General features: G+C 41.3%; 1 protein-coding gene across 3 annotated transcripts in view; it reads right to left on the bottom strand.

Moving 5' to 3' along the window:
* Nucleotides 1-305: 305 nt before the first annotated feature.
* Nucleotides 306-27,809, bottom strand: part of SUVR5 (histone-lysine N-methyltransferase SUVR5) — an 86,368-nt gene continuing 58,864 nt past the window's right edge. For all 3 annotated transcript variants that reach the window (XM_089419395.1, XM_089419397.1, XM_089419396.1), the window contains 7 exons: nt 3,775-6,849; nt 3,138-3,299; nt 2,283-2,399; nt 1,969-2,072; nt 1,709-1,843; nt 1,427-1,514; nt 306-1,206 (listed from right to left, as the gene is read on the bottom strand). In XM_089419395.1, the coding sequence (XP_089275521.1) occupies nt 1,099-1,206; nt 1,427-1,514; nt 1,709-1,843; nt 1,969-2,072; nt 2,283-2,399; nt 3,138-3,299; nt 3,775-6,849 (3,789 nt within the window). In that variant the 3' untranslated portion in view covers nt 306-1,098. The remainder of the gene's footprint in view (nt 1,207-1,426; nt 1,515-1,708; nt 1,844-1,968; nt 2,073-2,282; nt 2,400-3,137; nt 3,300-3,774; nt 6,850-27,809) is intronic.

Below are 27,809 nucleotides of genomic sequence, written 5' to 3'. Positions count from 1 at the left end.
TCTCCATCAATTTTTCCAAAAACTACATGTGATTTACATGGTAAGGTTATTGCCGTCATCATTGTTTCTTTAGGTGAGACATTTCCCAATATGCAAATTGCATTTGGCACCTTCACACCTGTGCTTATGGACATGCTCCCTGTATAAATGCAAACTCTTTAACTTGCCCAGAATGATGAATAAGAACAAATCTCAACTGAAGGGTTTACACCAATCATGCAACCATTTTCAAGAACCTGTTTGATTTTGTCTGGAAACGTGTGAAATGAAATGGAGCAGCAAAAGTCAGTTTGATATAATCACAGTAAACACGAAAACAGAAACACTGAGGTGCACCCACTTTGATCAAAATAATATTATACATATTTTCTGGTGCATCAATAGAATAACACAACTCTCGCATATTACATAAAGCTTCCATAGAATTTGTTACCACATAACCATGACACACTGTGGTATGAGAAACTACATTTTCTATTTCCATTTCAAGTGCATTCAGCTTTGTAAAGACTTCGACCCAAAAAGGGTCACCATCAGAACAATGCCTGCAGGAAAATTACATAGATATGGTAAGCATAGTTTTGTTTCACTGCTCCAGTGAATAAATCTGTCAATTTGATCAAGAATGGAAGCAGTAACACATTGCTTGCTTAAGAAGGAAAAACTGACTATTTTTGTGACTTATTGGTCACCTCAAAGTCAATTTAATTAATGCATTATCTCACTATCAATTCCTTGTGTTCTTTATTCCACATTGACATGCTATCCTGTTAGCTGAGCTCTGGAAACTAATTGTAACATGTACAGAATTTTCACTTTACAAATCTGTTCTGTAAAGGCTGATGACACTATAATTCACTTCCATTGAACTATGAGAAGATTAAATCATAGGCTCTGCTTCAATACCACATAAGAAGGGGAACTTCAACATATATGATAAAGTAAGATCTTGTGATCCTTACCTCACCTTAATATTATAGACTCAAATATGCACATTGACCATCTGAAGCGTTACAAGCTTTGCTCCTGCTTCCATTGATAGTATTTATGTGAGGAAACAATAGAGAGTCTACGATTGCTGAACTGCAAACTCACCCTCTAGTACAACCTTCCACGGCAATTACTAGCCCCACAGTTACAGGGGCATCCCTTGCCAGGTAGTAGCTTGTAACGATAATCATAAGCCAGCTCTTCCCCAAAAGCAATCTGACATCAACGCAGAACTTAAGTTAATGAATATGAAACTTCCTCAGCTGCTATAGTGAAGGATATCACTCTAGATTTCATTAACACAAAAGAAAATTTTCAATACAAAGAAAGGTGAAAGATGTGATATTCTAGGCAATCCAATTGCACGACTTACACACAAAGGCATACACCAAAAAAACAAAAACAAACAAAACTAACTCAAAAAGAAACCACATACATCTCGACTCGCATAAAGGCCAATATGTGCAAGCTGGCAATCCATGCTCTCCACTAATACTTGGTAATTTACTAGGTTTGGCGAGCAACTGGAATATCCAAACATAAAAGATATTAGTCCCATGGTTGAAGCAGAAAGAATCTGGTGCCACAGAAAAGAAAAACCCAGTACAGAAGTGACATTCAGCCCCTGAAAAAATTATTTTAGGAATATTATGTTCAGTATGCAAACTTATTCTTAGAAGTTACAAAACAACTAAGAAAGCAGAACGATGGGTGTTACCTGTGATTTATAAAGCGTGCAACATTCCCATACTTGGTAGCATCAATAACATATGGTTGTACACCATCAATCAAATCACTTGTATCAATATGGGCATCAATATCATATAGGTAGCTACAGCCTTCATTGTCATACCTGAATAGTAGTAATTTAGAACAAACAAGAAAAGCAGTAGCAGTAAGCAATAGGTGCATTCAGTTAGAGAACCATTTATGATGAAGAAATAGGAAAACAGAATTTAATACAAGATAAAAATTTACCTCTCTCCTCTTTTATTTGCTTCTTGATCATTTAAGACCTCTCCCAGGTATTCACAAATGAATGTCCCACGTGAAATTGCTTGTGCAGCTCTAACTGCCCAGCCCTAAAATCAAACAGAAAGACAGACCAAAAATTGAAACAGAATTGGGGTCTTGTTGTACCTTGGTTTATTGATAATTTTCAAACCAAGCTTTTGCTTTTTTTTTAAATGCATCTGACGTTAACAGGTGAAGTTATTTATATTCTAGACCATAAATACTATTGCTCCTAATGCACTACCAATATTAGAACTTCAATAAAATCAAAACAACACCTTATGCTTTGTTTTGTATACTTCAATTTTGACTTGCACTCCCTTCTGCAGCACCCGGTTTGGGCATTCTTTATTACAGCTGCACATAGAGTTGCATTCATATACCAAGAACCCTTCCTGGAGAAAAATAGACATTAAAGTCAGAAAAGATAGGCTAACCACTAGAACTACGATGCTAAACCTTAGCAGTGAAGTCATTATATTACTGAAGTTCACTACACATACTGACAAGAACTAAAACACGGCGAGAAACAAGAAAATTCCATGTTTTTTTTCATGTTTCAGGCACTCTGATATCAATGTCCAGTATAGCACAATTGAAGGACAGCTACAGTGACCAACTTATGGTAAAAAAATGACAACAGTATGCACAATTATTTGCATCTCATAAGGGAGGCCCTCAAATAACCCATAAAGTTGTATGGAAGAGGGACAGCACATGACAAGTCATAATGAAGTTTGTAACTTTGTTGTTAAGAATGCCCACAGATAGATAACTGTATAGTTTATCATAAAATAATATTAGATTGACACTATTATAGGTTTCTGGAAGAACATCATGCTTTGTGCAAACAATGTATGAAAGGTATTATTGTACTCATTTTAAGCCCATCCATCTCTTTCCTCCATTATGTATCATTAGTAATGAACTTGATACAAGGCATATTCAAACATTAGGTGTAATACATTGAGGAAAACATTGAAACTTGGACAACTTTTCTAATCAAACTTGAAATATAGTTCTCTGTCATAAAAAGCAGACTTTGTATCTTGACAAAGGAAGAAACAGGAGAAGAGTGGCAAGCAAACGAAATTGAAAAGGAGAAGCTGAGGAAAACAGCTGTTCACGGTTACCTCCAAAATTATTCGACCATTTTCATCATATGGAAATCTACCATGCATGGGTTGTCCATAAATGTCTTCTGCATCATCATTGTCATTGTCGAAGAGGTAAACATGATCACATGATTCCGGAAGGCACAGTGGTTGTGTACACATACATCCCAGTTGTGAGCTCTGCAAGATAAGAAAAACTATCAATAAAATTTCAGTTTGTTTGACTGGTTATTCAAAAACTATAACAATTTCTGTATCAGATGAAACTGGGATATTATTAACATAAACATGGAAAGGAAACACAAATCAATAGTCCTAACCCCCTTCTTGGATCTTTGACATTGTAGTCATATTCCGGTTTTGTACTCCATTCGGAGGTTGTGCTGTAAGTCTTTTTTCAAAGGTCACTTCAGTTCAGTTCTTGTTTTTCAGAATTTTGTTATGCAAGAAATCTGTACTCAAACTAAAGAAAAAGGTTTTCTGCTAGACATGGATGTCAAAAATGTATCTCCTGCAGCATACTCTCATTATGTAGCACTACTTTATGCTCTCAGGTAGCACTTGTATTCACTTAGTACAGTTCTGAATTTTATATATGATATAAGCTGTATTCTCTCAAAAGATTCAAAAAATAGAAATAAAATTAAAGCAACACCTTTGTGTCAAGACCGAGTGAAGGGTCCAGCAGCCTCTCAGTGATGTAGGTGAAATGCTGCATGTATGTGTCCAACTTCAGGTCTTTGCCCTCTTTATAGAGAGCATAAATAGATGGATCAATTAAGTCTTCATCAATCACACAAGGGACTGGCAATGCTTCTTTCCCAAAGCTCAAATCCTCACAGATGACAAAAGCTTTTTCTTGATAACTTCTTACAAATTCAGTTGGCGTGAGAACCAAGTGACTTTCAGCCTTCTCCCATGTCCCCCCATTACCATTCTCGCTGGCCACCATTTTCAGATCATCCAATTGAGCAGGCAGAGAACTGAAGCACACATCAGGAAGAGGGGTTAACATAATACCATGCTTGGGATCTTCCGTATGTTTGCACTTCTTAGGGCAAACAAAGCCTGCCCTGTGCCATTCTACTCTGATATTTGCTTCACTGCAAAGCCTGGCAGCCTTGATGTAGACGCGTTCTGGCAAAGGACCATATTTTTCTTCCAAAACAGCACAGAGATTAAATTTGCAGCAGGCTGAACGGGCAATGTTAAGTAGTTCCTGATTGCTGGGACAAGGTCTGGTCTTCTGTACCTCAATCAGTAACATCTCAGCCACAGCTGAACAGTAGGATTCTGTACTTCTGCCATTTTTTTCACTCAATTCTGGTATCTCAGAATACCCATTCATCTTTATTGAATCATGTAAATCATTTTTTTCTGCACACTTCTTTCTAGCAATAAGAGCAGCATGTTTAAGTCCTATAGATGAACCCACTTTCTGTGTTAATTTAGAATTTACTTTGTTGGACCTCCATTTCACAGAAAGAAACTCTTTACCTTTCTTTGAAATTGAGGTTTTGTTTGAGCTGGTACCCATATGTTCAGCTTGATGATGGCGACCAAGATCTGGGAGAAGATGAAACTTCAACCCACAGAACCTACAGGTGTACCTGCGCACAGTGTTACGATTTACAATACCTTTTCCCTTGACTGTACTCCCATTATGGCTAAATGCACGATTTAAAAGGCCCAAGGAAGAGCTCACTTCCTGCTTAGAATTCCCACAAGCAGAAGTATCATTTCGTAAGCCATCCTCAGCTTCCACAGGTACTAAAGCTTTTGATCCATCAGCTTGTTCTAGGATACCCACTGATCTGATAAATTCCTCAGAATGAGCAGATACAACATGTTCCCATAGCTGCTCATAGTCCATGAAATGACTACCACAATGGATGCATGAAAGTAATATGCAGCATTCAAGCAAACTTTCAGCATGATGAACCTTCACGTGCCTCTCAAGATCTCTCTTGTTAGTAAATGGATCCTTGCACATACGACATGCATATCCTCTGAAAAAACACTGAGCTTCCTTTTTATGATTCATGATCCAATGGCGTCCAAGAGCCTGGGAATCAGAAAATTCCTCTCCACACAGCTTACATCTCAGCATCTGACCATCATGAGCAGCACAATTGCCAACTATCCCATGATCAAGTGTCCCATTCTCTCTATTTGCTTTCAGTCTTCCATCATCTATTGATGCATCAACAGGAAATTCAGCCTTTATCTCAGGAACCCATGGAACTATTGCTGTGAAACTATTTTGTCCTTCTTCAATGCCCAGATGTTTCCCGAGTTTTTCCTTTTCACATGAAACAATTGCCAACAAAGCTTCTGCAGCTTTTGGATCTTTTGACACCTCTTCAATTATCCAATCCAGGATTCTGGCTTTAGAATTTGATCGATAAGCAGTCCCTTCTAAAAGACAAACATTCATGAATTCACGCAATAGATCTGTAGCCCGACACAAATGGATCCTGTCTTTTTCTGAACTTGTATTTCTCAAAAGCCTGTTCAAAATTTCTGATGAGACGTGTCTATCGCTAATCTTCCCACCATGCCCAACTGAACTTGGAAGATGCTTTTCGCAATAGGAAGAACCTGGCTTTGCCCTATGTGAACACTGACCACTATTGTTGCGGCACCATCCAATGCAACGGGACCAATTTACACTCTGGTGAGGGCCCTTAGCAGAAGACTTCTCTTGTACCACAAAATCTTGAGATTGAGATTCAAATTGTTGATGCCTCCGAATGGTGCTATCATCATTGCTCGACCTCTGAGCTGATCTCTCTGATATGGCGTCCAAGTCTTGGATGGGTGTATCCAATGGTTGATTTTTGTCAAAATGTTGTCCCTCAACTGACAACCTCACTCTCTTTTTGCTATTAACTGATGTATTTGAACTTGGAGTCCTATCGCTATCTGGTATTTGACCATCTTGAAGCAAATGCTTAAGACAAAAAGATGATCCATTTTTACATCGATGAGTACACCTCCTTCCATATATTGTCATACCTTGGCAAATTGAAGACTTGGAAGGAGATCCAACCTGGTCCACTCTATGAGCATTATCAGGAGAATCAAAATTTAAATGCATACAACAATAGCTGCCTCCATCTTTTGCCCACCGGCTGCATTGTCTTCCCTTTGTTTCTATGAAGGCTGAACACTGTCGATGCTTGTGCTCACTACTGCTGCCCATTAAATGGTCCTTGGTACTTGGTTTATATTCCATCATGGGTGTTTGATATCCACTAGAACAAGGAATTGTCTGATATCCACCATCATCCCCAACTTTATTCCACATTTTAACCTGAGCCACATCCTCAGTAGAGCTGTTTGTTAGCCCTTCTACACTACAAAACGATAGCCCTTGACTCGATGTACTCAGTTCTTGTTGATTTGAAATAAACGAATCGACCATTTGCATATGAGCCTGAGGCTCAGATCCTTGCACATCTGCTATTTCAGAAGAACGAGTTTCCCCACGACGAATTTCAAGTTTTGGCCGTTTCCTGCTGAGTTCAGACTTTGAAATATCCATATCTTCAAAATGGGCGGTCTTCTCATTTTCTCCCTCAAATCCAGGTACTGGTAGAGGATTAGATATTGAAAACCATTTCATGCATTCTCGTTTCCATGTTTTCCAATCTGAACCCAGATTAGGTTGAACAGGGGCATCCCAAAGCTTTGCAACATCATCCCATAAAACAGAATTCACTAATTCCTGGTCATCCAAGAAGAGAAACATATGAATAGAGATAAAACATCACTATTACAAACAATTTGCAAACAATGAAGTCAATTTTAAGATCTCAAATACAAATGATAGATAGTATTTTGTATAACTGTACCTTTGTCATGGTTTTATACGTGTTCTGAGGCTGCACTGATATAGGTTTCTTTCTTATATTACTTTTGGCATTTTCTAGGACATGTGCTTGCACTCCCACATTGTACTCTTACTGGTTGTATTCTTTGGTCCCATTGACCTACTTTTGTGGTCATTCGTTGGACATTAATAAAATTATTTTATCTTATAAAGGTGCCAGGCAACTTTTGGTTACTCAATGCAACCTCGGGTCTTTATGAAGTAATAGCATAGAATGTAAATAATCACTAGTAAATCCTAAAATAGCAGGCCATACTGAAATTAATAGCGAGAGAACCTACTCTTAAGTAGTACACTGACTTAATTTCAGATAGCCACCATACATTTAACATTACTTATTGGGCCAACCTAGGAACTAGAGTACTGGAAAAGTATGGAGAGATATTCATGGCCATTTTTTCCTAGCATTCATCCATTCTCTATCACCGAATGTGTTAACCCCTCATGTTGTATGAGGTCATGTACCGGTTTGAAGACCCTGCTTAGGCAGGCTGCCTGTGGAATTTATTGATCCTAGAGTTGTTTGTTTTCCTATGCAGATGCACTTTATCATGGATTATCATCTGTTTGGCGTTACCATCACATTGGTAGGAGGATTACAGGTTGATATTGATTGGGCATTTGCTGAACTACGGGCAAGTTGTTTGTTTCCAATTAGATAGAGTTGCTTCCCTTGTGACGATTTATCTAATAACCATCTTGGCGGGTGCTGAGGCAGTCTAATGGAAGTTGTTTGTTTGCACACTTGTCATATCTGCATGATTGCTCCCAGTGCTTAGCTTGCATTGCTACCCCATCACTGGTAGATATTGGGTTGAGTGCCTTGGCTAAGGGAGGCACAGTTCTCCCATTATGGATTGATTATTATGCAATGTGGCCTATTTGGCAGTGCTCTCCTCTTTGTGCACATTTTTCATGGGTAATCAGCTAGTGACTGTTGTTGACTTTCATGAGACATTCACCTTGGTTATGGAGTGCCTTGGTTGCATGAGGAATATTCTTTTCATTTATGGATATTTTATCATGTAGGGTTGTTCACTGAAGCTGTGCTCTGCATTGGCACATTTTTTCTATGTCGATTAATCATTTTGTAATATTCCTAACAGAAATATTGAGTGAAATATCAAAAACATGCACTAGCTACAGCTCATTTAACAATTATAAATTTATGGAAATATTTCATGAACAGGCACAAGTCAAAACCCCATATGGCTGCAACAAAATTCTGAGCCCTTTTATTAATATAGATCTGAAAATTTCTTACAATAGGTGGTGGAAAGTGTGCACCTCGGCTTGCTGGGAAAGCAAGCAAATACACAGGTGAGAGTGGCTAGAATTCCCCCCATTAAATCTGGTTCAGAAAGGCTGGACGCTGCACCCAGAAATTTCTGCACTGCTGCTGCCAGAAACTGGCATTTGATGGCCCAAAACACCTACAAAAATTCTGCAAAATTAGGAGGGTGCTATTGAAGTCTTGATCAGCAAAACCCCGAAAGGAATTGGGCTAATTCTGACCTGCTGGAATTACCCAATTTTGTGCTGCGCCCTCCAAACCAGGAACTGCATCCCACTCAAATTCTCTGCTACTGAATATGCCTTATCGCTCCTCAATCCGCTGCATAGATGCTCCAAAAATTATGCCTGGAGGGTAGGAGAAGTTTCCACCCCAGAATCCCACACAATAAAGCTGACCCAAGCCGCACGAAAATTTGCCCAGTGACCCCCAGCGCAGGCCCAGCAAGAGTAATTTCAGCCTCCCTCTAAGCAACAGCAACCAGCTCCAAAACTCCCCTCAAATGCTGGAATTTCTCTTAGTGAAATTTCCCCAATTTCTCCAGCCCAAACACCCCTGGGAACTTGCTCTAGTAAATGGGAACGACTTGGCTTCTGTGTCCTTCTGGAGTACGAACTGACAGAAAAGTGACAGCTGGAGGTACCAAGACCTTCCCACAATCCTCCCACTGAAATTTGTGATGCCTTCCTAGGATGGCACTTGAGGTCCACCGAAGAGAAGGGTGAGTCTTCTCCTTGGAAAACTTGTGTGCTCAACAGCACTTGTGACCCAGCTGAACAGCTTGAGCAACAAAGGTAAGTGATAAAATGCCAAAAGGTTCCAATAGCTGCTCCCTTCCTCATACTTATACTAGCTGCCTCCTCTTCCCCATGTGGGTCCTTCCATCCAACAATTTGATTTTCCCTTAGCCATTCGACTTCCTTTCCAAGGGGTGCGTATTTCATGTGCGTGTGGCCTCCACATTCCACCAACAAAATAATTCGACCCACTTTCTCCGAAGTTGGTGTCCAAAAATTATACTAGCCTCAAAATTGCAAAAATGGTAATTCCCTCCTTGAGCAAAATTGATTGAGAAGGGACATTACAATCATCTCCTCCCAAATGTTGGTTGTCCTCAAGCAATTGTAATGTTGGATGCTGTAACATCTGTTCACTCTCCCAAGTGGCATCCTCCGCCGACAAATCCATCCATCGAACCAAGTATTCCCGAATGACCCTGCTCCTCAGCTTCTTTTCCCTTGTCTCCAAAATGGCTTCAGGTGTCAGCACCAAGTGTCCCTCATCATCTAAGGGAGGCAGTTCAGTAGTTGTTGTAACCTGTTGTCCAAAGGCCTTTTTCAGGCAAGAGACATGAAACACATTATGAATCTGGCTCTCGGGGGGCAACTCCAACTCGTATGCTACCTCCCCAACTCTCGTGGCTACCTTATAAGACATACAGAAGCAGGGCTTGAGCTTCTCGGCTCCACTCAGTTTTAGTGATCCCCTACCTCAAATTGCCTCTCCACCCTACGCATGCCAACGTACAATGTTTGTTGGATCTGTGCCACTTGTAAGTTGTGCTTGAGAGCCCTGAGAATCTCTTGTCTCTTTTGGACCCAGTCCTTTGCCCCAGGGGCCCTTCTATCTCCAAAAACCATGTCGGAAAAAGAAAGTGCATCATAACCATAAAGAGCTCAGAAAGGAGACATACCAATTGACATATGGTAGGAGGTGTTGTAGCAAAACTCTCCCAGGTGACGCCACTTTACCCATGCTCTTTGCTGCCCTGTCACATAGTTACGCAAGTATCCCTCCAACCACTTGTTCACAATCTCGGTCTACCCGTCAGTCTGGGGGTGATAACTAGTGTTGGGTGTAAGCTCTGTCCCCACCAATCTAAATAACTCCTGCCAGAAAGCCCCCATAAATATGTTGTCTCGGTCACTGACTATGGTCTTTGGGAGACCATGAAGCTGAAACACATCTCTAAAGAACAATTCTGCTACCTGGGAAGCCGAAGACCTCGAAGGGATAGCAAAGAAGTGAGCAAACTTGGTCAGTCTGTCCACTACAACATATATACAATCCCATCCTTGTACAACTAGAAGTCCAGTGATGAATTCCATGGATAGGCTCTCCCATTTCCTCTCTAGGATAGGGAGCGGTTGAAGTATCCCTGTCGAATGTGCTAGCTCCCCCTTGTTCCTCTGATAGGCTACGCACTCCTGTACATGTTTCAAGACATCTCCCTTGAGTCCCCTCCATGAGAAATGCTCCCTGATGGCACAGTTTGTCTTGAGGACCCGAGGTGTCCTACTAGAGGGGAGTTGCAGGTTGCCTGCATAATCTTCTCCCTGAGCTGAGATTCAGGCACCAAGTAGAACCTGTCCTTATAATATATCACATCATCCATCACTCTGAACCTGTCATCCCCATATGTGCCAACCAAAATCTTACAACCTGCCTATCCTTAGAATACTCATCCAAAAGTTTAGCTTTCCAATCATGAGTGACGTCCATCAAAGATAGTGTCGCAAGCCTTCGTGATAGGGCATTTGCCACTATGTTCTGCTTGCCTTTGACGTACTCAATCTCAAAGTCGTAGGCCTGGATTTTACTCACCCACTTCTGTTGTCTCTCTTGCAATGTCTACTTGTTAAAATTGGCAATTAGGGCCAAACTCCACATGGGTCCTCTTATTTATGACAGCTGATATTTTTCTTGGATTCCTCTCTCCGAGAGGTGTAGGATTTATCTAAATATCATCTGATTGTGACATGTGCAAATAAAGATATGAATTTATTTATATTATGGACGAATTGTAAAGGTCGACAAGCAAGCAAAACAAGCATTCAAACCCCCAACTCATCCTCAACGTTGCATATAAAAGAAGAAAACCTCAAGTCATTTTCATTATCATCTCATCTCACATCTCTCTCTCCTCTTGTGATTGGGTACACATATCTAGGCAGCTTTCTCTCCCACATGCGAAGGAAGAAGGACGAATTTCTGTTTCACTGCATTGACCAAGCTGCAGGGAGGTTGTTTGGTTGCGTTGACCTATTTTGACTTCGGTTTGGGTGAGGTATCTCTGTCCTAGTAGACCGCAGATTTGGGCACTAAAATCGAGGCAATCTGACCTCTTCTTTGACCAGTGTTGACTGTCGTAGGGCTAGCTGCAGAGTTGACTTTCATTGACTAGTTTTCACTGGACTTTTTAAGACTGTTTTGGGCTGATCATACTTGCTGTTGGAGGCCGAACTTGACTAGATTTGACGAAACTGAATACAGGAAGAAGTCTGCCCTGTTTGATCAGCGTTGACTTTTCTGGTTAGGGCTTTTTGTTGTTGTCATAAATTATCAGATTTGTAAATTGTACTATCTCTCTCTCTCTCTCTCTATTGAACTATTGTACCACTTTATCTGGGATATGGTACAACGAGAAGCAATAAGGCTCCATCACATTGGGATTAATGAGCAGGTCGCCAATATTCTGAAAAAGCCCCTGGGGAAGGTCAAATTCTCTGCCTTCCGAAGACTTGGAGTCATAGAGAGACCCTCTTATGAGGGTCCTGTATGATATGGACATTGAGCTCTCAAAGCTCCGGGGGGCTTGGGGTACTTCTTGGAGCGATGAGCAACCATAGGGTGAGTGGTTCAACCTTCCCCTAGTGGTTTGCTGCGTACAGGGTGAGTGGTTTAGCCTTCCCCTGTTATACCCCTTCAAATTCCAATTCATTCTTGAATACTTCGCAACACTTCATGATGATCTTAATTAAAGAACATAATATAGTTACATGAAAACACTCATTATCTCTTCATGATATATTCATATTTATTAAAGAAAAGAATACAAACCTCACCACACATTCTCTCACATTCCACTTACTATCTCTCCTTTATTCATAAGCTCACATACTTGTGGCTTCATATAAGGTGTATTACCATCCAAAGTTTAATTAATATATGGTATACAATATGTGATGTCTTAATGCACAAATTAGAGTATAAATCAACGCATATGTTGACTTGAGAGCGTATTTCTCCATACATGCTAATTATTGCAAAAATTCAAACAAACTTCTCCTACACGTGATAAGTTCTTCGTCCACTTCTCTTATGTTTTCAATTGTTCTCACACAGTCTTCTAATACGACTATGTATTGATAATATCCCCCACATTCTCAGACAACTATTTATTCACACACCATTAATCTACCATCCATCAAAATTACAATGCTTTTCCTTTGTATGAGCAAGCTTTCAGATTTCTCATGGCAGCTATACAAATTGCAGAACCAACGCAAACTTGAACCAAATCCTTTGATAATGCTAGAATCTAAGCCTCCAAACACGATCAAAATCAAGGTGCTATTAAATTCACGCTTGAACAAATCCTCACGCTGCAAAGTTCCATTCACTGCTACTGAAAAATGATGCTCGACTCTCCTTGATGAGTTAATCCTTCATGGAGGCTCTTTCCTCTGCGCATTCCAGCAATCTGATTTCTTGGAACAACACCTCAAAACTCCACCCAATTTGTCTTTAAATGGATGCTCCATGCACAAGGCTTCAACACCAGTTCACAACCTTTGGCTTTACCTCAAGTCGTTGCTCAGTTCCACTTTAACGCAGGTGCGCAGTTAAGGGTCAGCTCCACGTTGTCTCTTCACGGTATACGCTGCACAGACTACAATTTCACGTTGCCACAGTTTCACACTACCAAGACTTAGCGACAGGAATGTAGCCAACACAACCAGATAGTAACACGGTAGCGTAGACTTCAGGTTCTTCCATTCTCACGGTTCGAATCTTAAAATTTGGCATAAACAATATTTAATTTATACACCACAGATCTATTTATAAACACCTTATGCACGAGTTTCCATACGTAGGGAAATGCTTAACCAGCTCTGATACCAAAATGATGGTGCAGGCTATATTGCCTGCAAATAAAAACCCACATGCACATAAAACTAAAATCCATACACACAACAAATGCATACAAATATTCAGAAATAATTCTTTAAAGAAATAAGATATTTACTAGAGAACTATTGGCCTAATAATTGGCCTTTCTTTCCTCATTCCCCTTCACAATAACATGCCTCATAGGCATGCATATCTAAACCCAAAGTTGGTTCTAGATTTTAAACCAACTCCTACAATATCCCTGTAGATCCTCCCATGATCCATAAAAATATCACCTAATCCCTTAACTCTAGATGAGATCTAACTAACCCTCAAATCTCTCTACTCTGCGCAAATATTCTTGAACTCTCTCTTCTATTTACAACAATTCTCATTCTCATACAATTTTCTTAAAACCATAGGAAAATACAGTAAATAATTAAATCCTAACTTAGGGAACCAAATCCCTTGGTAAACATGTAACCGTAGGTTAGATGCTACCTATGATGACGTTGCCCCCTCATCTCCTTGATCTACGCCTAGCTCAACCTCCTCATCCGGCTCACTGTTTGCATACACCTCCATGTAGTGGGCCTTGCCATTGGTGCATTTGTGCTCGGGTGCCCACGGCTCCTGGCACGTTAAGCATAGCTTCCTCCTCCTTAGGTCCCTCCTAGTCTCCTCATCCAATTGGCCACGTCCTCCATCCCTCTGAGGTGGTAGAGTGTCTTGGTTCCCTGCGAGACAATAGGTCTAGTGGGAACTAAGGCCCGAGTCTTTGGCACTGCGTCAATCATATCTTGGGTTGGGTCCTGGAGATGGCGTCCATCAATGATGTGGGCTTGTAGGCCCTCACCCAACCACGTAATGGCTCAGCAAGCCCCTCCACAAACAACATGATCAACCGAGCCTCTGAAATGTCAGTCACCATCACGGCCAACCTTTGAAACTCTGAAATATAGGCCTCTGCACTACTAGTCTACCTCAGGTGGGCAAACTCCCTGAAGTGTAGCTCAAGGTCCTTCCTCTCGAATCTCTCAATCAGCCTCTAGGTGAACTCTATGTAAGAAGTGATGTGGATATGCCCCAACATAATCAACCCATGGTACCACCACTCCTAGGCATCACCCTCCAAGTGTAGAGTAGCAAACCAGATAGCATTTGTCTCACGCATGGGATTCAAGTGAAAGTATGTGTCTAGCTTCTGAACCCATGCCCTAGCTGAACTCTTAGCCGACCCATCAAAGTTGGGGAGTGTAACTTTCCCCGCTATCTTTTGTACCTCCTAGGCTAGACTGCCCCCCTCTATAATGTGTTATGGCCCAAGTGGTACGCCTCTCCTTGAGGTGTATGTACTCCCCAAAGGACATCATCACTCTCTTAATCCTGGCGTCCAACCCCTCGTACTCATCAATGCCTGATGCAACTAAGTGGACTGAGTTCGCAACTAGATCTGGCTCCCTCTCAGACTCTGGCTCGTCCACGAAATGAGGCATGGTGGGATGGCTTGCCCGCCGATGCAAAGGGGTGTGGGGGGCTGAAAGGTACAATTGCCTCCCCTGACTCTGGAACCCTTATCACCTTGGTGCTCTCCCTCTGGTCTCCAATTCACCTGCAAGCCTATCACCCTGTTGCATCATGTCCATCATGAGTTGTCCTTGCCTCAACATCTGCTGGCTGGTCCTCAACAGCTCTTCTAGAATCTGGTTCTGCTCTTTGTCCTCTTGATTGTCCATGTGACCCCTGATGCTTTCCACCTTCGTATCAGAAAATGGGTCTGCTTTCTCCACCTCGGCCCCTTCCTCTATCTCTGCCTCTGTCTCTATGTTGATATACTGCTCCACCAAATGGCCCGGTGATCACCTGCTCTCGAGACCACATCTGGCCAAGAACATGCTCTGATACCACTGTACTATTCCTAATGAAAATATTAAGTGAAATATAAAAAACATGCACTAGCTACAACTGATTTAACAATTATAAATTTCTAGAAATATATTTCACAAACAGGCACAAGTTAAAAACCCATATGGCAGCAACAAAATTATGAGCCTTTTTATTAATATAGATCTTAAAATTTGTTACAATAGGTGGTGGAAAGTGTGCACCTGGGCATGCTAGAAAAGCAAGCAAATACCTAGATGAGAGTGGCTGGAATTTCCCCCACGAAACCTGCTCAAAAAGGATGTACGCTGCACCCAAAAATTTATGCACTGCTGCTGCTGGAAACTGGCATTTGAGGGCCCAAAAAACCTCCAAAAATTCTGCAAAATTAGGAGGGTGATATTGAAGTCTTGATCAGCAAAACCAAGGAAGGAATTGGGCTAATTCCAACCTCTCAGAATTACCCAATTTTGTGCTACGCCCTCCAAACCAGGAACTGTGTCCCACTCAAATTATCTATTGTTGAATATGCCTTATCTCTCCTCAATCCACTGCATAGATACTCCAAAAATTATGCTTGGAGGGTAGGAGAAGTTTCCACCCCAGAATCCCGAACAATAAAGTTGACCCAAGCCCCTAGAAAATTTGCCCAATGACCCCCAGCGCAGGCCCAACAAAAGTAATTTCGACCTCCCTCTAAGCAACAACTCCCAACTCCAAAACTCCCCTAAAATGCTGGAATTTTCCTTAGTGAAATTTCCAAAATTTCTCCAGCCCAGACACCCTTGGGAGCTCGCTCTACTAAATGAGAACGATTTGGCTTTTGCATCCTTCTAGAGTAAGAACTGGCTAGAAAGTGACAGCTGAAGGTACCACAACCTCCCCACAATCCTCCCACTGAAATTTGTGATGCCTTCCTAGGGTGGCACTCGAGGTCCACCGAAGAGAAGGGTGAGTCTTCTCCCTAGAAAATTTGTGTGGTCAACAACACTTGTGATCCCGCTGAACAGCTTGAGCAACAAAGGTAAGTGATAAAATATCAAAAGGTTCCAATAGTTGGTCCCTTCCTCATGGATACTTATCCTAGTTGCCTCCTCTTCCCCATGTGGGTCCCTCCATCCAACAAATTCAATTTTCCCTTCGCCATTTGACTTCCTTTCCAAGGGGTCCATATTTCGTGTGGGTGTGGCCCCCACATTCCACCAACAAAATAATTCTACCCACTTTTTCCTAAGTTGGTGTCCAAAAATTATACTAGCCTCAAAATTGCAAAAATGGTAATTCCCTCCTTGAGCAAAATTTATTGAGAAGGGACATTCACCTTTCAATGACGATATTGAGGGTTATTCATGAGATCTTCATCTTGATGGTGATGTGCCTTCATATATGTGGCTATTTTGATAGCATCTTGGACTTGGTTGACCCTTCATTTTATGAAGCAGTCCACTTGTCCTTGATTAATGGCACACATATTGAGGTTTAACTAATATATATGTATGCTATAATTGGGCTATCCCTTAATTTTTGGACCTTGAGCTTATCCGGAGGACCTTGCACATGGATCTAGATTGGCATATGCATTGATGGCTCTATTGCCTTGTAGGATGGGTTTGTTATAGCATTGGAGCATATGCCCTACCTACTTTGACTATCTTGGGCATGTCGTTAGCATGGATGAGGTTTAAACTTTATTCCTTTGTAAATGGTGGAATGCTCCATGGATTGAGGCATACCTCTTAGAGAGGATTTATGCTGACCCTTGGACCACTTCTACTAGGTAAAAATCATTTTGAGGAGAGAGTACATCCTAGAGGAGGCAACTTAGTGGATGAGATGTGCCTTCCCTACCTCTTACCTAGTATTTTATTGTTTATTGTTTAATTGTCAATTAGGAGTTGGTTAGGAGATAGTATTTGTTTATATTTTCCCAAGAGAGATCTAGGATCTCACACTTGGATATTATTATTTCATTTGATAGGATTTTTCCATATTAATAGATGAAGGAGAATTGTTGTGGGCGTTTATTTGTTGTAATGTGTGATTGACCTCTTTGTTTCACTTCCACTACATGTTTAATTTTCTACAGTTAAAAATACTAGTGATTTTATTTATCAACAATTTAGAACTTATTTGGTAAAATAAATAAGTTGCTGGGAATTAAAATTCTTGCGAGAAAATAAATATGGGTTGGTATTAGGAGATTTAACATGGTATCAAAGCTCTAGAAAACTCTAAAAGAGAGATCTGAGATCACTAGGGTTTGCGGCAGCGAATTCCTTCTTTTTATAGCAGAAGAATTATTTTTTAATTTTTTAGCTAGGGTTTTGTGGCCAAGGTTGATTTGTGAGATGGCATCACTAAGTAATTTGCAACATGAAGACAGGTTGGATGGGTTGTTAACTTCAGCCTTTGGAAGGAATGGATCAGCATAGTTTTAAAAATGAATGGATTGTGGAATTTTCTGAACACAGATATTTAGGTTCCATCAAATCCAAACCAAGCAATCGAACACATTAGAAGGATGTGAAAGCTATGAGTATAATTTGGATGGTGTGAGGGATCACATAAGTCTTCACATATCAAAGAAGGACACATCACATCAGATGTGGGTAGCCCTAACTGATCTTTATCAAAGCACAAATGAAAATAGGAAGATGGTGTTGCGGCAAAATTGAACAGCATTAGGATGAACAAGTCTAAGACCATAACAACTTAACTCACAAGGATCTAGCAAGCTTGTGATTAGGTTAAGTTGTTGGGGGGTTGTGAATGATTCATAGATCGTGAAAGTGGTTCTAAAAGGATGTGCCAAGCATTGGACCACCCTTGTGGATGGGATCCTCGCTAGGAAACAACTCCCTGATTTGAGCCGGTTGTGGGATGATTTCATCCAAAAAGAGATCTAGCAGAATTCAATAACTAGAAGATAACGGAAAAGTGGTGAGGAGCAAGAGGAGCTTGCTCTTGTTGCACAAGCAAAAAAGGGCAAAGGGAAGGCCAAGAAGAACTAGCATGGAGGTGGACCCTCACAGAGTAAAAAGGACATGAGCAAAGTCAAGTGCTTTGCATGTCATAAGTTCGAGCATTTTTCCAATCAATGTCCAAACAAGAGGAAGGGCAAGGGGAAGACAGCTACGACAATCACTACACAGATGGACGAGTTGGCTAAAATGTTCGAGAAGAACTCCGCCTTGGTGTTATGCCTTTCTAGAACCATCACAAGAGGTGTTTGGTTCGAGAAAAATGGAGCATCTCATCACATGATGGGATCTCAAGGCATTTTCACCAACATGACCAAGGAGCCCAGAGATATACATGTAGAGCTTGGCAATAATACCAAGTATGCAGTGGAGCGCATTGGTAACATTGAGTTTCAGAGGAACTCAGGGTTATCATGGAGGTGAATGAAGTGTTGTTTGTACTATGTTTGGAGAAAACTCTCTTATCAGTTTCGGCCATGGATGACAGAGAACTAGAATTCCGCTTCATGGGAGGTGAAGTGGTTGTTGGGCTAAAAGTAGTTGATCCCAACAAAAGGCGAGTTATTAGGAGAAGGGAGAAGAATCTCTATCTGTTGAGAGGCCAATCGGTGAAGGCTCTCGTTCACGAAAATAAATTCAATGTGGGGTATGGCACAAAAAGATGGGACACCTACACTATAGGGATCTTCCTACGTTATGAAGAATGGTTACAAGTTTTTCGGAGATCGGGATGGAGCAAGGAGTGTGCAAGCGATGTGTGTTTGGCAAGCAGACCAAGGTTGTGTTTCCTCACAATGAACAGGTCCAAGGGTGTGTTGTACTTGGTTCATTCAGACATTTGTAGTCCTATGTCAGTGTACTCAATCATAGGGTCATTGTACTTTGCGACACACTTTATGATTTTTCGAGGAAAACAAGGGTCTACTTCTTGAAGACCAGGGGTGAGGAGTTCGGTCGATTTCAAGAGTTCAAAGATCTTGTGGAGAATTGGACTTGGAAGAAGATTAAGGTGCTAAAATTGGATAATGGGGGCAAGTATACCTCCAATGGTTCCAGAGTATTTGTAGGGCATCAGGGATCAAGAAAGAGCTCGTGGTACCTTACAACCCTCAGCAAATCGGGTTTCCAAGAGGAAAAATAGAACCATAATGGAGGCAGTGAGGGCAATGATTTATGACCAGGAGTTGCCCATGTTTTTGTGGGCAGAGGCTTGCAATACAGTTTTTTATGTGCAGAACACAAGTCGTCATAGGATATTGGAGGATGAGACTCCTGAGGAGTTATTTAGAGGAGTGAAACCGAATGTGAGCCATTTGTGCATCTTTGGTAGTCCAGTGTATGTACATGTTCCTCTGGAGAAAAGAACTTAGTTGGAGCCCCTATCAAAGAAGGGGATATTTGTTGGCTATAGTGAGGTCTCAAAGGCCTATAGAGTCTAGATTCCAGGGCAGAGGAAAGTTACCGTCACTAGGGATGTCAAATTTGATGAGGGAAAGACCTTTAGGAGGTCTCAATAGAGAAATCCAGCAAGAGTAGAGGATCAAAAGCAAGAGGCTCCTAATGTTGAGCATGGACCGGCATCAGGGACACAACCTATCAATCTGGAGGAGTGAGATGTTCCTTTGAGCTCTAAGGGGTGGAGGCTGAGATGGGCCGAACAGACCTTGAGGGATGTGGAGGCCCCTAGCAACACCTTCAAGCAAAGCAAACCGCCAGCATGATTTTCCAATTATCTAGCCTTCTCGACCAACATCAATGAGTCTGAGCCTTCCACTTTTAGGAGGCTATAGATGAGTTGGTTTGGAGGGATGCCATGCTGGTGTATGGCTTCGTCATGAGGAATGATTTGTGGGCCATAGTATCGAGATCAAAGGGAAAATTAGTGCTCACTTCTCGATAGATCTATAAGATCAAGCATGCAGCTAGTGATAGTGTCAAGAAGTAGAAAATGAGCTTCGTGACGAGAGAGTTCTCCCAACAGGAGGGAGTGGACTGCGTGGAGACATTTGCACCTGTCGCTAGATATTCATCCATTAGAGTAGTCATGTCGATTGCTTCAAAGATGGGGTGGAGATACATCAGATGGATGTGAAGATTGCTTTCCTCATTGGTGTGATTGAGATGGAGGTGTATATTGAGCAGCCTCAGGGCTTTGAGATGCATGGGAGAGAGTCATGTATTCAGGTTGAAGAAGGTCCATTATGGGCTAAAGCAAGCTCTGTATGCATGGTACACCAAGATCAATGGATATCTTCTTAGTTTGGGCTTCACCAAGCTTGAAGCAGACCCCAACTTGCACTATGTAGTCGTTGAGGGTGAACCACTCATCTTGGTACTTTATGTGGACGATCTCTTCTTGACAGGGTTAGAGAAGCTCATAGGGATGTACAAGTAGGACCTTGCTTCGGAGTTCGAGATGAAGGACATCAACTTGATGCACTACTTTTTGGGATTGGAGGTGTGGCAACAGCCATGAGAGATCTTCCCAGGGCATGGCAAGTATGCAGTTAAGATCTTGAGGAGGTTCACGATGGAGGATTGCAAGCCTGTGTCTACACCAATGATCCCTAACTTGGAGAAGTTGAGCATTTCTGAGGGCAAGTTGGTGGATTCCACACTGTATAGGCAGCTAATAGGGTCGTTGATATATCTGGTCAACACTAGGCCAAATATTTGCTTTGTAGTAAACATACTCAACCAATTCATAGTGGAGCCAAGACAAGTTCATTGGTTAGCAGCAAAGCATGCGTTGAGTGTAATGTCCCCAATTGATTGATTGCCCGTGGAAGGGTGAAGTACCCTATGCAACCCCATAGACTATAGTCTTTGATAAAGGGGAAAACCCAATTATCCAATTATGCTTTCCTCAATGGTGTGATTGAGATGGAGGTGTATATTGACCAGCCTCAGGGCTTTGAGGTTCATGGGAGAGAGTCATGTATTCAGGTTGAAGAAGGTCCATTATGCGCTGAAGCAAGCTCTGTATGCATGGTACACCAAGATCAATGGATATCTTCTTAGTTTGGGCTTCACCAAGCGTGAGGCAGACCCTAACTTGCACTATGTACTCATTGAGGGTGAACCACTCATCTTGGTACTTTATGTGGATGATCTCTTCTTGACAGGGTCAAATAAGCTCATAGGGATGTACAAGTACGACCTTTCTTCGGAGTTCGAGATGAAGGACATCAACTTGATGCACTACTTTTTGGGATTGGAGGTGTGGCAACACCCATGAGAGATCTTCCCAGGGCATGGCAAGTATGTTGTTAAGATCTTGAGGAGGTTCACAATGTAGGATTGCAGGCCTGTGTCTACACCAATGATCACTAACTTGAAGAAGTTGAGCACTTCTAAGGGAAAGTTGGTGGATTCCACACTGTATAGGCAGCTAATAGGGTCGTTGATATATCTGGTCAACACTAGGTCATATATTTGCTTTGTTGTAAACACACTCAACCAATTCATGGTGGAGCCAAGACATGTTCGCTGGTTAGCAGCAAAGCATGTGCTGAGTGTAATGTCCCCAATTGATTGATTGCCCATGGAAGGACGAAGTAGCCTATGCAACATCGTAGACTATAGTCTTTGATAAAGGGGAAAACCTAATTATCCAATGTTTGGGGAAACATTGGGTAAATTTTCGGGTAGCTAGGGCAAAAAGCCCAAAAATAGGGGTTGCACATGAACCCCTCACATTTGATTAAGGAGGAGAATCCCCATGGGGAAATCCATAAATAAAGGAGAGTTGGAATCATTTGATCATCACGGAATTTGAATTAAATTGTCTCTGTTTTCTTGATCTTGAGGCTCTTGAGGGTTTTAAGACCTCATTCTATTGATTAGTTTCGATGGAGGTCATCCCACCCTAGCTAACCCTGTCTAGTTTCGATGGAGGTGATCCCACCCTAGCTAATCTTGCCTAGTTTCGATGGAGGTGATCCCACTCTACCTAAACACTCTTTTCTCTATCTTCTACAACTCAATATTCTTGGACAATTATGGTCTGATCTGGCACATTGAGACGTGGTCCTCTAAATGATGGAATGTTTTGAGTGCAAGGATCCTAATATACATTTTAGAGAGTTGGCACAACTCAAACAAACTGGAACACCAAAGGCTTTCATCGCAGAATTCAAATAGAGAACAGTCATGGTGACAGACATCTTGGAGCATAGATTGGTCATGCTTTTTGTAGGTGGTCTAGCTGAACCACTCCACGAGTGGGTCAAGACTTTCAAATCAACTACATTGCATGAGGCCATCACCAAGACTTGAGATATGAGAGAAGTAGCACAAAAAGTGAAGACTCCACCCATACCACAAATCCCTCTGAGAGACAAGGACAAAAGGACATCTGAGAATAACGAAACAAAGAAGGATCAATTGGATGAAGAAGCTTGAAATGAGCTTAGAAGAAAGAAACTTTGTTTTGCTTGCATGGAGCCATGGGAACCTTGTCATAGATGTTTGGGAAAACAAAAGATTCACGACATTGAAGTAGTGTCTAATAACGACAATGAAAATGATATGACACCGACAGCAAACAAGGGGCCTAGCATTTTCGAAGAAACACCATCTCTCGAAAAGGTTAAAGGAGACAAGAAGCCACGTCCAAAAATTGAAGGAGGTACTATTGCCTAAGTCACCAGGTTCGAATTCGAGTTCGAGTTCGAGGACCTTGAAATTCGAATAAAGTTCGGCAACTCAAATTTTGTCGATAAAATTCGACATAAAATTCGACATATAGAAATTCGAAAAAAAAATGTATATTAAAGATAGAGGGCAGATTTATACACTTATAAAGACTATCTTATTGTTAGAAATTATATTAATAATGGAGTCAAAGCATAATTCGATGAAAAGCTTGAAATGTATAGGAAAAATCAGCAAGTTATGTAGCACATGAAAAGTAGCAGCTAGCTGGCAGTATTTTTGCAATTCAGGTGTGTTGAGAATTTTGTTTGATGAGCTTTTGATACTTCAGAAATCTGTACAGTCCCAGTCTCAGGCTTCAGGCTTCAGCATATGTGTAAATTGTAATGAAGATCTCTCAGTAATAGAGTAATAGAGTCTTAGGGTATATAAACTTCTCTAAAACTAAGTAGTCATTCCTAAATGGAAAGGGGTTCTTTATCCAATAAATAAAAAAGGATGTGTACAGTGTACACCATACACTAATTTCCAATTTTCCCCTATAGATCAAATCTGGGAATAATCGTTCCCCGTGGATAAAATCTGAGTGTAATCTGGAATGCCCAGTGATAATTTATAAATAACAAAACATATTAGAACATATTATAAGTTCTCTTGACGAACTGTGAAAATGTCTATTGAGTGAATAGAATGAGCCTGATTTAATACTGTTCTAGTGGGTGTATCTATTTTATTAAGGTAAAAGCATGAGCTTGAATAATAATGTTCTAATGGGTATATCTATTTCTTCAAAGCTCCCGAATGATGCTGTTCCAGTGGGTAATGGGTATACCGTATATCTATTTCATCAAAGCTATTTAGGATGCTGTTCCAGTGGGTATATGTATTTCATCAAAGCTATTTAGGATGCTGTTCCAGTGGGTATATGTGTGATGATTGATCTGTCCAACGTTAAGGATGTAGGCTACAAGTTACTAAACTTACTGACGAACTGCCGCATAGTCATTCAAGGAAAGTTCCAAAAGATCATTCATTAAAAGAATGATATGCTCTGGTGGACAGATGCTGCTATCAATGCGAAACCGATGGTAACTTGACTGTGATGCTATCATGTAACACTAAGGATGCTGGTAACTTAACCCTAGCCCGAGCCCGTCAAGGTGTCGTGTTACAGTGTAGTCTCTGTCTCTGTCTCTGTCGTGCGGCGGCAATGAAAACAACAATGAAACCTAAGCTAAAGCCTAAAACAGCAACACGCATACCCGAAAAAACGAATTTGAACGCATATAAACGAATTTAATCGATTTTAATGTCGAATTTATTCGACAAAAATTCGAATACGCTATTAAATTCGAATACGCCATTAAATACGCCGAACTGAAACGAATAAATTCGAATGACCATTAAATACGCCGAATTTCGAATTTTTTCGATTAAATACGCCGAATCCGGTGACTAAGACTATTGCCACCCTCTCAAGAGTCCCTAAATATCACACCTTCAAAATCAAGGGTGTCGTACAAGGGCAATGAATCATAGCGTTAATTGATGGTGGAGCAACATACAACTTCATTGATGCAGACGTGGTCGTAAGGAGAAGCATCCCTACCTAGGAATTTGAAGGTTTCGAAATGAGGGCAACTAATGGGTATGATATGACATGCGCATAAGCAGTTCCACGTTTGAGCATCACAATAGGTAATTACACCCTTATAAACAACTTTTATGTAGTTGAATTGGCAGATGCTCATGTGGTGCTAGGAGTACAATGGTCGTACTTGCTAGGAAGGTTCATTATATACTACCAAGTGATGGAAATGGATTTCCAAGACCCAAATGGCAGCAAGGTTGTATTAAGAGGCATGACCGATGGTGGCCCTCGAGTTGTAAAATCTAAGCAGATGGAGGTCAGACCTAAGCAAGGCACGGTAATTTGTGTGGCAACTCGTAGAAATACAAACCCTAGGTTGTCAAAGAGAAGCTCACAAGTTTATGAATGAAAAAGACGACGTTGGACCTAACATATGCAAGGTCATGAGAGATTGGAGAACCCACCTCTTAGTGGAGTACTTCAAAAATAAATTTTCCTGCAAATTGTTGGACAGTCTCATCCAAGATGATTAGTACAAGGTAGAAGTTAGGATCATTTTCTTTGAAGACTCTACATTCAAGAAAAGGCTCCTTGGGACTGTTACTGCTCAAACTAGCAGGGATCCTAAAAGGGGATTCTTGAAGGGTTACTACTAGGTTAAGGGCAACAATGAAGCGATAGCCCACTGTCACCTCGGCTAAGGTTCCCTGCTCTTTACGGACTTTCACCGATGGGAGGAGACCTGTTATGATAAGGATCACGAAATGGATGGACCAATGATAGGGTGAGGAGTGATTCTGGAAGCCTATTCACAAAGAAAGGCTCAAATATGTGGCATGGTTGTCTTCAAGACAAGATGGAAGGCTCTCTCCGAAGGGCTTGGGGAAAATTTCTAGGATTAGGTTTTGAGTATGTGTCTTATAAAGGAGATCCATAAGCCCTAGAATTCTTGTGGAAACTTGCGTTCTAGGTGATCTTTAAGAATTAACCTTGATATTGCATGGGACCACAGGGGACCAATGGACACGAGGTTCGGTCAAGGGGATAGGATTTAGCAACCAATGATATGCCTAACCTAATTAGGGAGGGGAAAGGGATCAAGGAATGAATTTTCAACAAAAGGCAATGCAAGGATCCCAAAGAGGTTTCTAGCCTAAGGGAAACCACGGGCAAGAATTGGGCTTCTAGCTAGGGCTTAAGATATCTCAAGATCCCACTGTCGAAATCTTATGAAATTTGGAGGGCTTCTTGAGGACACCACCAATGCAGCTGTGGACCAAAAATCGAAGTATTTGGATGGATAGATCGTGAGATAATTGATGCCCTGAGTGACCTAGAGGAATAGACCTAGAGAAGAGGAAAGGGGAGAAGGAAAATAGGTTTAAGGTGATCACCTTTGGGTGGACAAGTGCCTAATCCTTTGGGGAGATTGGAGTGAGGTAGAATTATCTATGGACCTTTGAATTTTCTAGGTCAAGGAGGCCTCAAAGAAAACTTTGCTTGGCATTAGGGTAGCAGCAAAAGCAGCTTCAAAGACTTTATACTTCATTTTGCAAGATAAATCGCTTGTCAAGATGAATTTTAGTAATGAAACATCCCTAGGAACATTCATTCATTATGCATGGCCCATACATGAAGCATTCACTATCGGGAAACAAAATTTCCACAACTTCGAATAAGGGATGCAGCAAATAAGCCCTAGTATAGCGAAGTGAAATCCCAGCAACAATGTATGTGACAAAATTAGAAAGAAAGAATAGCATTAAAATGTACTTACATTTATAAGAATATATCCAACCATCAAAAACTTGCCATCAAAAAGCTCCAAGACATGAAAATTATCCAAAAATCAAAATTCATTCCATGCTCCAAAAATTCATCCTCCAAGAAGGATAGAGAAAATCTCCAAAGAGATTCTAGTTCCAAATCCAAGTGATGATGCTAAAATGAATCATCGTCACTTATATTTATACACTTCTAATGAGTTCAATTTAGCGATTTGGGCCTACATTAGCTCCTAAAATAAAATAATATGCAAAACCACTAACTTTTGGTGACAAGCCCACCAAACTAGCTCATAACAAAAGAATAAGCCTCTCAAGAGGTCAAATGATCAATAATACATGTCGTTGGGCCTTCTAAGAAGCCTGATGAAGCCCATAAGTGCCACAATGATGATAGAACTCCCAAAAGTAGTGGACAAGGGTTGGCCCCTTGTTCTCCAAATAATAAACCTATGGTGCTCCCAATGGGTGTGACGGCACACAAGTAACCTCATGGGCCTCCAAGTAGGTCAAAGATGCTTGTAGACCATTTGTAAGGGCTTAGATGATGGTGTAAGTGATGCCACATCAGCATACAAGTGCCGGGTCATCTACCAAGTGTATGGTACAACTGTGGGGCTTGTTGGGCATGGTGAACCAAGTGCATCTTTCTCTTCCAATAAGTGAATCTCGAGCAATCTTTGAACATCTTTGGGGATCCATGGAGTGTTGTCTACTGCTGTGGAGGTTTGTGGCTCTCAACACACACCCTACATGTGCCAATGTATCCCTCTGGAGGGATGGGACCCCTTATAGGGAGACCAAACCCAAAATGGAGACCATCTGCAATTTTGCATAAGATCCAATGCGTCCCCTAGCCTTCTAGTACAACAAGTCATCAAAGGAAATCGAGTTAAAGAGCTTACAAACCATGGACAACAGGTGGGAACTTCATAATGGCATGCCCTTCCATAGTGGGCTTTAGCATGTGCTAATGTCTCCAAGCTCCAAATGGGGTTAACCAAGTATCCTATTAGGTGGGTTCTACCTTTAAATGGGATAGTATGTACAAGTTACATCCTTCAAAGGGTGGCGGCAAGTGATAAAGAGATGAATGGAGTAGGGAATGAAAAGGGGCAACCCTGAGCCACATGCCCGGGTACTAGGGTAGGTTAGCAAAAGGGAATCCCACACATGGGTATATAATGTATAAGAGGGAGCAATCGTGGTACATGAGGTGCCTCAGCCTTGATTTTTCCACCCTTCTTTATATGCCTTTTGTCTTTTATGTTTTTTCTTTGATTAGTTGCTCGAGGCTCATGGGATAAGAGCATGATGTGTAAGGTACAACAATGGATACCCCCTTTAGGGTAGGGCGGCTCATTGCCCACTAGGGGTTGGGACAATCATGGGTTCCTAAATGATAAAGGAGGTTCATTTAGGGCCTATAGAAACCAGGGTGATTTCCATGATAATGGGGTAGAGCTCATGTATTGGCTTTTGCCCATGTGCCAAATGTAGAAACCAGGGTGATTTCCATGATAATGGGGTAGAGCTCATGTATTGGCTTTTGCCCATGTGCCAAATGTGTTTGTCTCGGCCATCTTTTGCATTTTGTGGTACATTTTCTATTGAATGTGACCAATTATGCTTTTACTTTTCTTTTCAGTTGCATCGAACTCTGGGGCATTATTCCAGCCCCGGCCCAAGGTGTGGGCAAGGGAAAGGGGAAG

This window comes from Pinus tabuliformis, chromosome 4_1 (assembly GCF_031772625.1).
Source record: "Pinus tabuliformis cultivar Carrire ecotype Pingquan chromosome 4_1, CPIR1, whole genome shotgun sequence".
NCBI lineage: Eukaryota > Viridiplantae > Streptophyta > Pinopsida > Pinales > Pinaceae > Pinus > Pinus tabuliformis.
Note: the sequence above shows the minus strand (reverse complement) of the source record. Positions and strands in the feature narration are given on the sequence as shown.